The 13,526-nt window shown below is 62.1% G+C and overlaps 1 protein-coding gene across 1 annotated transcript; it reads right to left on the reverse strand.

Annotated features, from left to right (window-relative positions):
• Window positions 1-8,108: 8,108 nt before the first annotated feature.
• On the reverse strand, window positions 8,109-9,579 carry GPR25 (G protein-coupled receptor 25; the record flags this gene model as incomplete). Its single annotated transcript, XM_084868509.1, has 1 exon — window positions 8,109-9,579. One exon carries the CDS (start codon window positions 9,577-9,579, stop codon window positions 8,482-8,484), a length of 1,098 nt encoding a protein of 365 aa, XP_084724635.1. The 3' UTR covers window positions 8,109-8,481.
• Window positions 9,580-13,526: the final 3,947 nt, after the last annotated feature.

Genomic DNA, 13,526 nt, shown 5'->3' on the forward strand with positions numbered 1-13,526 from the left:
CCGGGCAGGCCAGTGGGGGTCCAGGTTGTGCATGGAACTAAGGGGAGGGGCTCGCTCACGCCCGCCCCGCCCGCCCCGCCCTCCCCAGGATCCCAGCTTCCTCTCTAATGTGTACACAACCGCCTGTGGCTAGCTAAGGATGCAGGATTTTTATCCTGAACCAGGAGGGAATTATATGTAGATATATATATATATATATATATATATATATATAATTAGAGGCCTGGTGCATAAATTCATGCACCAGTGGGTCCCCTTGGCCTGGCCTGCAGGATCCGGCTGAAACCACCTCTCCGACATCCCCCGAGGGGTCCCGGATTGCGAGAGGGCGCAGGCCAGGCTGAGGGACCCCATGGGTGCACAATCGGGGGCCAGGGAAGGACATGGGAGGGCTCCAGGGCATGTCCTGCCCATCTCAGTCCCGATGGGCTGGGCCCCAGCAGCAAGCTAACCTACCGGTCAGAGTGTCTGCCCCCTGGTGGTCAGTGCACGTCATAGCGAGCAATCGAGAGGCTTTAGCATATCGTTAACATGTTACACTTTAGTGGGTCGGACACGTAGCACGTTAGGCTTTTGTTACATAGGATAGGATTGGGAAGGCTGACATTGGAACTGCAGGGTGGGCTGGCCGGCAGGCCCCCGGCCCAGGGGAGAGGTTCTGGTGAACTCCAAAGGCAGTCGGTGAGCAGGATTCTCTCTTCATTCCAGGAGGTCAGTCTTGTTTATTTTAAGACCTTTGACTGATTGGGCAAGGCCCACCCATAGGATGGAGGGCAATCTGCTTTACTCAGAGCCTATGGTTCATTTTTAAAATTTTAAAATTTGTTTTTTAAATGTGTTTGTGTTGATTTCAGAGAGGAAGGGAGAGAGGGAGAGAGAAAGAGAGAGAAACATCCATGATGAGAGAGAATCATGGATCGGCTGCCTCCTGCACGCCCCCCACTGGGGATGGAGCCCGCAACCCTGGCCTGTGGCCTGACCGGGAATCGAACCCTGACCTCCTGGTTCCTCGATCAACGCTCAAACTCTGAGCCTCCCCAGCTGGTGAGGATCAGTGGTTGAGTGTCAACCACGTTGAGGGTTGATTCCCAGTAGGGGGCGTGCTGGAGGCAGCTGATCCATGATTCTCTCTCATCATGGATGTTTCCATCTCTCTCAAATAAAAACATATGTTTACATATATTTTATTGATTTTTTTTTTTTTTACAGAGAGGAAGGGAGAGAGATAGAGAGCTAGAAACATCAATGAGAGAGAAACATCCATCAGCTGCCTCCTGCACACCCCCCACTGGGGATGTTCCTGAAACCAAGGTCCATGCCCTTGACCGGAATCGAACCTGGGACCTTTCAGTCTGCAGGCCGACGCTCTATCCACTGAGCCACACCGGTCAGGACTAAATATATATATAAATTTTTTTTTTAAAGGAGCCATCACCCCCTGAAGACTGACTGGGTCCCAGAGATGACAGGAGCGAGACTCACTCTGATGCATGAGTGACGGGAGGGGGGACTTTGGAAATTGGGGAGCCCTGGCCAGACAGCCCGCGGGACAGGTGAGAGGGGCTGACTCACGGGCACCGGCCCTGGGGGTGCGAGGGGGGTGAGTCACAGGCAGACCCGCCTGCGGGGAGCGGGCTGACTGCACAGGAAGAGGCGGAGTGGGGATCCCCGGTGTCTGGCCCGGAGTCTCGGGGAGATGTGCTCCCGGGGGTGAGGTCCGGGATGGGGTCCCGGAGGTGGCCGGGGGCCTCGGGGAAAGCTCCCCGGTTTGGTTTCCTCTGGGAGAAGGAGAGGTCTCCACAGCTGGGCTCCTCTTTATGTTAGTCCTCCCCCGAGAATATTTTCCCACTGATGGTTCTTTTACTTTTTTAATATATTGTACTGATTTTTTTTTTTTTTTTTTTTTTTTTTTTTTACCAAAAGGAAAGGAGAGGGACAGAGAGCTAGAAACATCAATGAGAGAGAAACACCCATCAGCTGCCTCCTACACGCCCCCCACCGGGGATGTGCCCGCCACCAAGGTCCATGCCCTTGACTGGAATCGAACCCGGGACCCTTCAGTCCGCAGGCCAGCGCTCTATCCACTGAGCCACACCAGCCGAGGCCCCAGCTGGGCTTCTGAGAGCTGCCGGTCTGCCTGGCACACACCGGGGAGGGACACACCGGGGAGGCCCCCCCCCCCCCGGCCCCTGCCCTGGGCCCCTGCTCACGCCCTCAGCCTGGGGCCCGGCAGCGGGCCAGGCTCGGGACCAGGCTGGCACCAGCCCGGCTCACTCACCCTCCCCTGCCCCCCACCCCCCACCGGTGAGGAACTGGGTTCTCCTGGGCCCAGACGTGCCCTGGCCATGCCCTCGGCGGCGAGACGCCCATGGGAAACCCCAGAGTGAGCCGAGCCGGGCCCCTTCCTCTCCTGACCGCATCCTGCAGCCCATGGCGGGCAGGGGGGCAGGGGGGAGGGAGATGGGGGGCAGGGGGAGGGGGCAGGGGGACAGGAGGGGCAGGGGCCAGGAGGGCAGGGGGGAGGGAGATGGGGGACAGGAGGGGAGGGGGCAGGAGGGCAGGGGGAAGGAAGGGCAGGGGGCAGGGGGTCCGGGGGAAGGGTGGTAGGGGGCAGGGGGAGGGTGATAGGGTGGCAGGGGGAGGGGAGCAGGGGGCAGGGGCAGGGGAGGAGAGGGGACTGGAGAGAGGGGGGCAGGAGGGAGGGGGGCAGGAGGGCGCTGCCAGCCAGGGAGCCAAATGCCTGGGAGCCACTCCACTGCTGGGAGCGGGGGGGGGGGGGGGGGACCCCCAGACCCAGACCGGAGCCAGCGCCAGCACCGCCTGCTCCTGGGGGAGTCTGGGGTGAAGAGTGTTGCACTGGGGAGGGGGGGGGCGGGAGCAGGCACCTCACTGACAGTCATTTTCAGAGCCGCGGGGAGAGACTCCTCAGCCCGTCTGTCTGGCACCTGCTGCGGGCAAACCACAGCCTCTGCCCAGATGTGGGGCAGCCGTTTGGGGGCGGGGCGGGGGCTGCACTTCCAGCTTTGCTGTGTCTGCGACCCGGCCGGAGCCTCGGGTCTGACCACCCCGCCCCCACCCCGCCCCCACCCCGCCCCCAGCCCTGCCGACCTCGTCCAGTGTGTGCTGTTCACATCCTCCTCTCACCCCCAGCCTGGGCCCCCCTTCCTGTGCCCCCGTCACTGAGGCTGGGGCCCCATGGGAGGGGGGTGCGGGAGGCGTGTGGCAACGGCCTCGGAGCGAACGGCGCCCTCACTCTCTCTCTCCCAGGCCGGCGGGGGCCGAGTCACCCGCCCGCTCTGCCAGCCTGCCACCCCCCTGAACTCCCCAGATCACTCAGCACCGGCCCGGTTCCCACACGGCGCCGAGGGAGCTGGGGTCAGGGGCGAGGAGGAAGCCCAGAATGAGTCAGAGAACCAGCTCACACCCCTGCCAGCGTGCCCAGGTGCCGGTGCCCAGGGCTGACCTTTCGTGACCCAGCCCGGCTCCTCCCTCTCTCTCTCTCTCTCTCTCTCTCTCTCTCTCTCTCTCTCTCTCTCTCTCTCTCTCTCTCCTCTGGTGTCTGGTGATAACGGGGACAGGGGGGGGCAGGGGCGGCTGGAATGGATGGTCCCGGAGACCCGTCCTGGGCCGGGTCTGCCCACACACCGCAGCTCACCAGAACTTTCCAGAACCCAGTTCCTTTGCTCCGAGAGGCTCAGGAGGCTGGGAGTTCCCACCCCCCACCCCCCAGACTCGGGGCCCAGGATTGTGAAAGGCCCTGGAAATGGAAAGCTCAGGCCAGCCGGCGTGGCCCAGGTGCTGAGCATTGACCTGTGAGCCAGGAGGTCAGGGTTCGATTCCCGGTCAGGGCACAGGCCCGGGTTGTGGGCTCCATCCCCAGTGTGAGGCGTGCAGGGGGCAGCTGATCCAGGATTTGCTCTCATCATGGATGTTTCTCTCTCTCTCTCCCTCGCTTCTTCTCTGAAATCAATAAAAAAAATTTTTTAAAAATACATATGTATATATATATTTATTTAAAAAAGAAAAAGTTTATAGAACATTGTGAGACTAAAGAAATGGAGGTTCTTCTCTGTACAAAATCAATAAAATATATTTTTTTAAAAAAAAGAAGAAGAAAAGAAGTGGAGGTGGGGAAAAGGATGTGAAATCTTTTTTTTCCCCCCTAAATATATTTTATTAATTTTTTTTTTTCTTACAGAGAGGAAGGGAGAGGGAGAGAGAGTTAGAAACGTCGATGAGAGAGAATCATCTACCAGCTGCCTCCTGCAAGCCCCCCACTGGGGATGTGTCCGCAACCCAGGTCCATGCCCTTGACGGGAATCGAACCCGGGACCTTCCGTCCGCAGGCCGGCGCTCTGTCCACGGAGCCGCACCGGCCGGGGCTGTGTGCCTTTTTATAAAACGGGCAGGAGGCCGTCCGCCGCCGTGGTGTGTCGTTTCGTTCCGCGTGAAGACACGGCTCACCGCCGCCCCTGCGCCAGGCCCAGCGTGGGGCAGGCGTGGGTCGGAGGAAACACACTTGGATCGGGGCCGCGGGTCCTGAGCCCAGACGCGCCGAGCGGGTCAGGGACGCAGCTGGGAGCTGATCAGGCAGCACCGAGCGGAAAAAAACACCAAACAACAAAAAAGCCGCTCCAGACCGGAAAGAGCGAGAGACACTTTGTGTCGGCGGCGCTTACAGACCCAGAGAGAGCAGTGCCCGGTATACACCCTCCGCGCGCCTGGGACTTCAGAGGCCACGCTGGTCGCCTTCTCGAAGGTGTGGTTTCCCAGTCTCTCTTCACATTTGCATGACCCTGGGGCACAGAGCCCTTCGAGAACGTCTGACCGTCTAACTGAGGAGGTGAGGCGTGAGATTCCTGGGGCCCTGGCTGTAAATACACTAACTTCTTTCTTCCTTCCTTCCTTTCTTCCTTCCTTTCTTTCTTTCTTTCTTTCTTTCTTTCAAATATATTTTATTGATTTTTCACAGAGAGGAAGGAAGAGGGATAGAGAGTTAGAAACATCGATGAGAGAGAATCATCCATCAGCTGCCTCTTGCACACCCCCCACTGGGGATGTGCCCGCAACCAAGGTCCATGCCCTTGACCGGAATCGAACCCGGGACCTTTCAGTCCGCAGACCGACGCTCTATCCACTGAGCCAAACCGGTTTCGGCTAACTTCTTTCTTTAAAAAAATTTTTTTAATTGATTTTAGAGAGGAAGGGAGAGAGAGAGAGAGAGAGAGGGAGAGAGAGAGAAACATCCATGACGATGGTAGCAACCATACTTGGGTAAAAATTGCTGTTTAATATTTTAACCTTGCTGTTTTGGGTTCTTTTAAAAAAAAAAAAAAATATATATATATATATATATATATATATATATATATATATATATATATTATTGATTTCTTACAGAGAGCAAGGGAGAGGGAGAAAGAGTTAGAAACATCGATAAGAGAGAAACATCGACCAGCTGCCTCCTGCACACCCCCCACTGGGGATGTGCCCGCAACCAAGGTCCATGTCCCTGACCGAAATCGAACCCGGGACCCTTCACTTTGAAGGCTGACGCTCTATCCACTGAGCCAAGCCGGTGGTTAGGGCTGTTTTGGGTTCTGTCCTCATTGAAAAGTTATTTTGATTTTCTGAACGTACGTGTGACTGAACACTCCCTCCCTGGCTGGCGGTTCGAATGTCCCAGTGACTGTGATCGATCTCACTGGTCACGGAAGACAATCTCCCGAGACCCGGACAGATCAATGATCCTAAGTTGCCTCCGTAGCTACTGATAACGGGTTTCGGCGGACTCGGGGGTCCCGGAATCAGAAGAGCACACGTTAGCTACAGGGAGTGCCTTCCTGCTGACTCAGGGTCCCAGAATCTGGACCTCACACTTATTCTAAAGGGCCTGGTGGACCCGCTAAGGATAACGTGTTCCGTAGACTCAGTGGTTCGGGGATAACTAAGTTGCTCAGATTCTGCTTCTGTGAAAACGCTTTTTCACGAAACAGGTTCCTCATTCCAGACCCAAAGGTGTAATCGATGCCTTTTTAGTAACATTCTGCCCATACCAGGCAGACGTGGCGAGCTGTTCGGGGCTGCGAGGTCTGGAGCCCTTCTGCTCCCTCCCATGCCGCCGGCTTTTAATAGATGAATTAAAAGGATTTTTTTTAAAGTCCCTAATTGGACTTTTTGGGGCGTCCTTTGTAAGATGGCGGTTACATCACAACAGTGAGAGGGGATCGCGGACCGGCTGCCTCCTGCACGCCCCACCCTGGGGATGGAGCCCACACCCCGGGCCTGTGCCCTTGATGGGGAATCGAACCCTGACCTCCTGGTTCCTAGGTGCTGGCTCAACCACTGAGCCACGGAGGGCTGAGCAAGATCACCATTCCTTGTCCGGGAGAGTCAGGCTGCGGCTGGAAGGGACCCCCTCCCCCCAGGCCTGAGCCCTCGGGCAGGAGAGAGCCGGTTGGCCTGGCTCCTGTCCCCCCCCCCCCCCCCCCGCACCCTCAGGCTCAGGCTTGCCTCCCTTGGGGAAAATTCCTGAGATCCTTTAGGGCAAATCCTCTAAAGTCCCCTGAACCCCACAAAATGAAAGGCCAGCGTGCAAAGCAACAAGCATTTATTCGAGATCAAAAGGGGAGCAGATTCTGGAAGCACCCGCTCAGGCAGAAGCCCAAAGGGTGCCGGGCTTAGGAGGCCAAGGCCAGGGGCATTTCTGAGAAAGCGGAGGGGACAGGAGCATCCAGACAATCACAGCGACCCTCCTTCTAAACAGCGTTTTTCGTTTTTCGTTTCCAGTCCCGAAACCACAGCGTTCTTTTGTTATCTTTACCAACAGCTCTTAAGAGATACAAGGATGCTGTCTGTTACCTTTACAGCTAGCTCTTAGGGACAGATACAATGTTGCCACTTTGCAACTAGCTCTTAGAGATACAATGTTGCCGCCAGCCCAGCCCAAGGGTTCTTTTGCCCGGTTTTAACATGGAAAGGTTTGAGGCATAAGAACGGCCAAGGAAGTTCCTCTGGAGACCACCTCTGACTTCACTATGAAGTGATTCCATTTATACAGGTTTTTTTTTGTTTGTTTTTTTCACAAACACTGAATTTCCAAGCCCCCCCCCCCCTCCTTGCCCCTCCAAACCTCAAAGGCGGGCGCCGAAGGCTGAGAAGCGGGTAACCCCACGCACCTGCCCGGGCAGTCCCAGCACCCACAGCAGACAGAGCCCGAAGCCCAGGTGAACCCCGCAGGGCACAGCCCCCCTTTGAAGTGACACCTGGCCAGCTGGCAGGTGCCCTTGCATCTGCGTGTTGTTTTTTTGTTGTTGTTTTTTCTCTGTGACCTTCAACACGGGAAACAAACGTCCTTTAAAATAAGAAGAAGAACCGGCAGGCGGCCGCTGGCCTCGGGACTGCTCCGCCCACATGGATGCGGCGAACGCCCACGGTGGGGGGCGGGGGGGGGGCATGGCCCCAAATCCTCAGGGGCCTGAGGCCAACCTCAGGGGCCCCGTGGAGTGTGGTCTGACCCCCCAGTTCAGCCGCCTCCTGACACTCATGTCACTGCCGCTGCTCAGCACAGAGGCGAGGCCTGAGGGCCGGCGGGCGGGGAGGCACCCCGAGACCCCGGTTCCTGGGGTCCCAGGTGAGTCCACGGACCAGGGCCCCGCTTCTGGGGAAACCCATCCCCGGGCGGCGATGCGGGGCCAGTTGGTTCCCAGGGTTTGGGGAACTTTGAAAGCGAAAATCTGAATTAACGGTGACTCATGACGGGGCCACGGCGCCAGAGATGACACCCAAAGGGCGGCCCGTTCCCACCGGCTGGAGGTTTTTGGCGTTTTTTTTTCTTTGAGGGATCCCCTGTCTGGTGTGTTTCTCAGCAGACGGTGGCTGTTGGAGAGGCCAGAGACGCGGCAGCTGGAGATGGCGGCTTCGGGGCTCTGAGCTGGATGCTCCGAGGCGCCGCGGGGACCCGCTCCCCGGTCCTGTCCCTGTCGAGCCCGCGGGGGTCCCCGCCGCCGTCCGCTGGTTTCCCGGGATCCTGAAGGGACTGGAGAGCCTGGCAGGGGCTGCAGGAAGCGCTGAGGTTTGGAGAATGAAGGATGAAGACGGAGGAGACACGGGGTGCCCCCCGGTGCGCGCGGAGGGAGCCCCGCTACCCGCGGAGGAGACGCCCTGGCGCTCCGGCCGTTCCCGGCCCTCCATCCATCCATCCATCCGCTGGGCAGGGGCCGCTACGCGCGGGCCAGGGTCAGGCTCTCCGCCCGCGCTCGCCCCCCGCTGCTGGCCGCTGGGTTCACGGGATCCTGAAGGGGCTGGAGAGCCTGGCAGGGGCTGCAGGAAGCGCTGAGGTTTGGAGGAGCCGCCGCCACCGACGATGGAGGAGACGCGGCCCCCGGTGCCCGCGGAGGAGGCCCTTTGCCTGCGGAGGAGACGCGCCGGGGACCCGGCCGCCCCGGAGCCCTCCATCCATCCATCCGCTGGGCCGGGCCGCTACGCACGGGCCAGGTCCCGGCTCTCCGCCCGCGCTCGCCCTCCGCTGCCGGCCGCGCCCCGGCCCTCGGCGCTGGGGTCCCCCCCGGAGCGGGAGGACGCGGAGCTGAGCCGGCGCCGGGCCAGGCGCCAGGCCCGCGCGCGGAAGGAGCGGTCCAGCAGCAGGTAGATGAGCGGGTTGGCGCAGCCGTGGGCGAAGGCGAGGCAGGTGACCAGCGCCAAGCCCCCGCGCAGCGCCCGCAGCAGCGCGCAGGGCACGGGCAGCGCCTGCAGCCGCGCCAGGTGCAGGGCGGCGCGCAGGGTGGCGAAGGGCAGCCAGGCGCCCACGAAGGCGCCCTCCACGGCGCACACCATGCGCAGCGGCCCGGCGGGGGTGCGGCGGCGGCGCAGGCGGCACCCGAGGCGGCAGTAGCAGAGCAGCGAGGCGGCCAGGGGCAGCGCGCAAGTCAGCAGCAGGAGCCCCAGCCCGATCGCCTGCCACAGGTCCGCCGGCCGCTCCCCGCACTGGCTGCCGCCCCCCGGCCGCGGCTGCAGGTCCCGGGCCGCCAGGGCGGGCAGCCCGGCCAGCAGCGCCGCGGCCCAGGCCGCCAGGCACAGGGAGCGCGCGCACCGCGGGGAGCGCAGCGGCCGGGCCCCCACCCGGCGCACCACGGCCACGTAGCGGTCCGCCGCCAGGCCGGCCAGCAGCAGGGCCCCCGCGCAGCGCGACGCGGCCACCGCGAAGCAGCTCAGCTTGCAGAGCGCGCGGCCGAAGGGCCAGCGGCCGCCCGCCGCCGCCGCCGCCGCCCAGAGCGGCAGCGTGAGCAGCAGGCCCAGGTCGGCGGCCGCCAGGTGCCAGGTGAAGGTGTCCGCCAGCCTCGCCCGCGGGCCGCGCCGCCGCCCCGCCAGCAGCCGCAGCACCAGCGCGTTGCCCGGCAGGCCCAGCGCGCAGGCCGCCAGGTAGAGCGCGGGCACCAGGACGCGCGCGTGGGGCAGCTCCCCGGCCTCGCACAGAGCGAGCTCCTCGTCCAGGGCTCCCCATCCGGACCCGGACCCGGACCCGGACCCCGAGTCCTCCCAGGGCGCCGGGCTGGGGCTCCAGGGCGCTGCGGGGGGCATGGCGATGGGCCGAGGCCTGTGCGCGCCTAGGAGGCACCCAGGACGCAGCGCGGGGCGCAGGTGGCGGGCGGCAGCTCTGTGGGTGCCCAGCACCTCCCTTCCTGCCGCCCAGACCCAGGGGATGGTGGGCAGGAAGGGGGTGGTGGAGGGAGGGAGAGGGGGGAGGGGTGTGGAGGAGGAGGTGGGGGGAGGGACAGCTCCCCGATGCAGGAATGGAAACTTCTCCATGGCTGGGTCCTCGGAGGACAAGTTCTCGGGGCCTCGGGGCTGGGAGACCCGCCTGGCCGCCACGGGGAGCCCCCTGATGTGAGGGTGCCAGAGCGGGGGTGCCCCAGAGCCCCCCAGGCCCCCGGCCGCTGTGTGCGCAGGTGCGGAGGCTGGGGCGTGGGCATGGGGCCTCGTTTGCGCCCGGCCACGTCCTGCAGGGAGGCTGGGCCGGCGGGGAGCCTGCCCTTGGGGACCTGCCTCGGACCCGGGGGCTGGCGGGTCGGCAGGACGCCCAGGTGCATTGGACCTTTAGCGGGTCTCCCTGTGGTCCGGGCCTCAGGGCCCCGGGGGGCCTCCAGGGGGGCCTCAGGGAGCCCCAGGCCCGGCCCTGACCGCTGAGCCGGCCAAAATGTATCCAGCACTGGGTCTACTGAACAGATCCAGCTCCTCCATCCTCACTGAGACCCCCTCCCTCCCTCTTCCGGACATGTCGGGGTAAACGTCTGAATGCAGAGTGGCCTAAACAAAACAAACATATACAGCCCTATCCGGTGTTGCTCAGTAGATAGAACGTCGGCCTGCAGACTGAAGGGTCCCAGGTTCGATTCCGGTCAAGGGCATGGACCTTGGTTGCGGGCACATCCCCAGTGGGGGGCATGCAGGAGGCAGCTGATCGATGTTTCTATCTCTTTCCCTTCCTCTTTGTAAAAAAAATCAACAAAAAACACATATATATGGCCTTTTTAATTGATTTCAGACAAGAAAGGGGAAACATCCCGGAGGAGGGAGAATCACTGATTGGCTGCCTCCTGCACGGCCCCTACCCAGGCCCACAACCCAAGCCCCTGCCCTTGACCGGGAATCCATCCGTGACCCCCTCGTTCATAGGTCGATGCTCAACGCCTAGGGCTGTGGTCGGCAGACCGCGGCTCGTGAGCCACAGGCGGCTTTCTGGCCCCTGGAAGGCGGCTCTTCCACAGAACACCACGGCCTGGGCGGGTCTGTGTGGAAGACGTGGCTTTAGAAGGAGTTTAAGTTTTAAAAATGTGGCTCTCCAGAGACGTGTCCGTCGTGGTGCTGTTGGTATTTGGCTCTGTGGACGGATGGGTTTGCCGATCACGGGCCTGATTCAAACCAGGGCCCTTCCGAGTGTCTGCTGGGCCTGGTCCTCCCCATCCGCCTGGGCCCAGAGCCAGGCCTGCCCTGGGGCTGAAGATCGCCCCCCCCCCGGGGGGGTCCCCATGGCCCAGGCGGTGCTCTCCGGGCCGGGCCTCTTACAAGATGGAGGAAGGCAGCGAGAGGGGAGCCGGGGAACCACGGGTGCCCGCTCCTCCCTCCAGAATGTTCCAGCCGCCAGGCGTGGGTTTCCCCTGATGCCCCCACAGCCAGGGCGGGGAGATCTGAGGGCTGGGAGACTCGGAGACCTTGCCCTGATGTCTGACCCCCCAGGTGCCGGGGCTGGCACCCACATCCTGGGGGCCTGGGGGCGCGCCTACGCCCCTGATGGCACCAGGCAGTGCCCGCTTGCCAGACCCAGCGCCCACGGGCATCACCCCCCTTGGGCACCCTCTGCCCGGCGCCCCCAAAGCGCCAGGGGGTCTGACACAGAGAAAAGACACGGGGACGGGGGGGATGAGAATTCGGGGAGCAGCCGAGCGGGGCTGGGCGGGTGTGGAAGTGGAAATGGTTGTTTATTAAAAACACAGATTCTGGCTTCCTGGGCTGTGGTCTCGCGCCCGAGGGAAGGCGGGGCCCAGGGCACACGCGGCTTCTCTCCGCGGGGCCAGGCCGCCCGGGGGCCTTTGGGAGCCTGAGGGCAGGAAGCGGAGGGGCCTGGCCGGGCCTCTGCTCCGGGCCTGGCCGCCCCGGGTGGGCGCCCAGCTCGTGGCCGGGGACCCAGGCCCACTTCCGCCTTTCCCCACGGGAGGAGAAGCCAATCCATCAGAGACACCATCCCCGATCCGATCCGGGAGGCCTGGCGCCTGCTGGCGGGGGGTCCACAAAGCCAAGCAGCAGGGCCCCTCCCCTCCCCTCCCCCCCCCCTCATCCTCAGGGCTTCTCTGTCCATCACGGTGATTGGCAGGTGAGGCAGACACACCCAAGACACAGGCAGCTGATGACCCGACCTGCACTGCTTTCAGGGTAGATTTTACTTCCGCCCCTTGTTTACTTACAACTCTCCCCTCCAATTAAAATATACATATATTTGCCCTGACCGGTCTGGCTCAGTGGATAGAGCGTTGGCCTGCAGACTGAAGGGTCCCGCATTCAATTCCGGTCAAGGGCATGGACCTCGGTTGTGGGCACATCCCCAGTGTGCAGGAGGCAGCTGATGGACGTTTCTCTCATCGATGTTTCTTTTTCTTTTTATTAATATATTTTACTTACTTTTTACAGAGAGGAAGGGAAAGGGGGAGAGTTAGAAACATCCATGATGAGAAACATCCATCAGCTGCCTCCTGCACGCCCCCTCACTGGGGATCGAACCCACAACCGGGGCGTGTGCCCTGACCGGGAATTGAACCGTGACCTCCTGGTTCCTAGGTCGATGCTCCACCCCGGAGCCACAGCGTGTGTGGTTTAGCTCCACTGTGCCAGCCACCGGCGTGGTGAGAAGGCGGAAGCCACATCACAACCCAGGTCTCTGGGTTGCAGGGGCCCCGGGCCGTGGCCGGCATCACAGAGGGCGGCTCAGTGACCCCGTCCCATGGCTCCCGCCTCCGGGACACACACTCTCTCTGCACACAGTGGGGTCGCAGTTCACTAGGCCCGAGGTCCTGGGCTGAAGGACGGACAGATGGCTACCAGTTCAGTTGCTGCCGGTCGACAGTGATGGGGCGAGTGTGAGGCCCCTGGCAAAGCCACCTCCTCAGGGGCCACGCTCTCGGGGGACTCACTGGCCGGGGGGCGGGGAGTCAGTGACTGAGTGGCCACTTGATGGGGTTTCCCGTGGACCACACAGCCCGGGGAGGTGGTGGCCGTGTGTGTGTGTGTGTGCGTGTGCGTGTGTGTGCGTGTGTGTGTGTGAGTGTGTGCGTGTGTGTGTGAGTGTGTGCGTGTGTGTGCGTGTGTGTGTGCGTGTGTGTGCGTGTGTGTGTGTGTGTGCGTGTGTGAGTGTGTGTGTGTGTGTGTGTGTGTGTGTGTGTGTGTGAAGGCCTGGCGGGCACCAGGGGAGAATGTTAGACACTCAGCTCTCACACACTGGCAGCCTCGGCACAGGCGCAGGGGTGGGGGGAGGGAGGGTCTCAACGTGAGCCCCGGGCCCCGGGTGACTCAGAGGGGAAGCCATGGCTGCAGCCGTGTGGCCCCGGCCTCACTCCCCCCCCCCCCAGCCCCTTGTGGCCCCTGGCAGGTGGGACAGGGCAGGGAGAGGCAGCCAGGCCTCCAGGAGCCATGCAGGCGAGCCGACCCCTCAGAGGCCTCAGGGGCGGCGTTAGGGGGTCCCCAACACAAAGGCCGAGGATTTGCTTGATGAGGCACCCCTCCCGTCTGGGCCGCTCCTGGACCAGGACACACACACACACACACAGTCACACACACACTCCCGTGATGTCACACACACACGCACACGCACACGGCTGGCAGCTGGCAGGTGGAGACAGAACTGCATGACGGGTTCCCCTGAGCCCAGAGTCACAAACAGAGCCCACATCTCACTCCGGACGCGGTCTCCGGTGCCATGCGTTTATTGGGGCGCGGAGCCATGCCGGGCCGGGGACACCGCCGAGGCTCACAGCACC

The sequence above is a fragment of the Pipistrellus hanaki genome (genome assembly GCF_964339955.1).
Source record: "Pipistrellus hanaki genome assembly, chromosome: 20".
Lineage (NCBI taxonomy): Eukaryota > Metazoa > Chordata > Mammalia > Chiroptera > Vespertilionidae > Pipistrellus > Pipistrellus hanaki.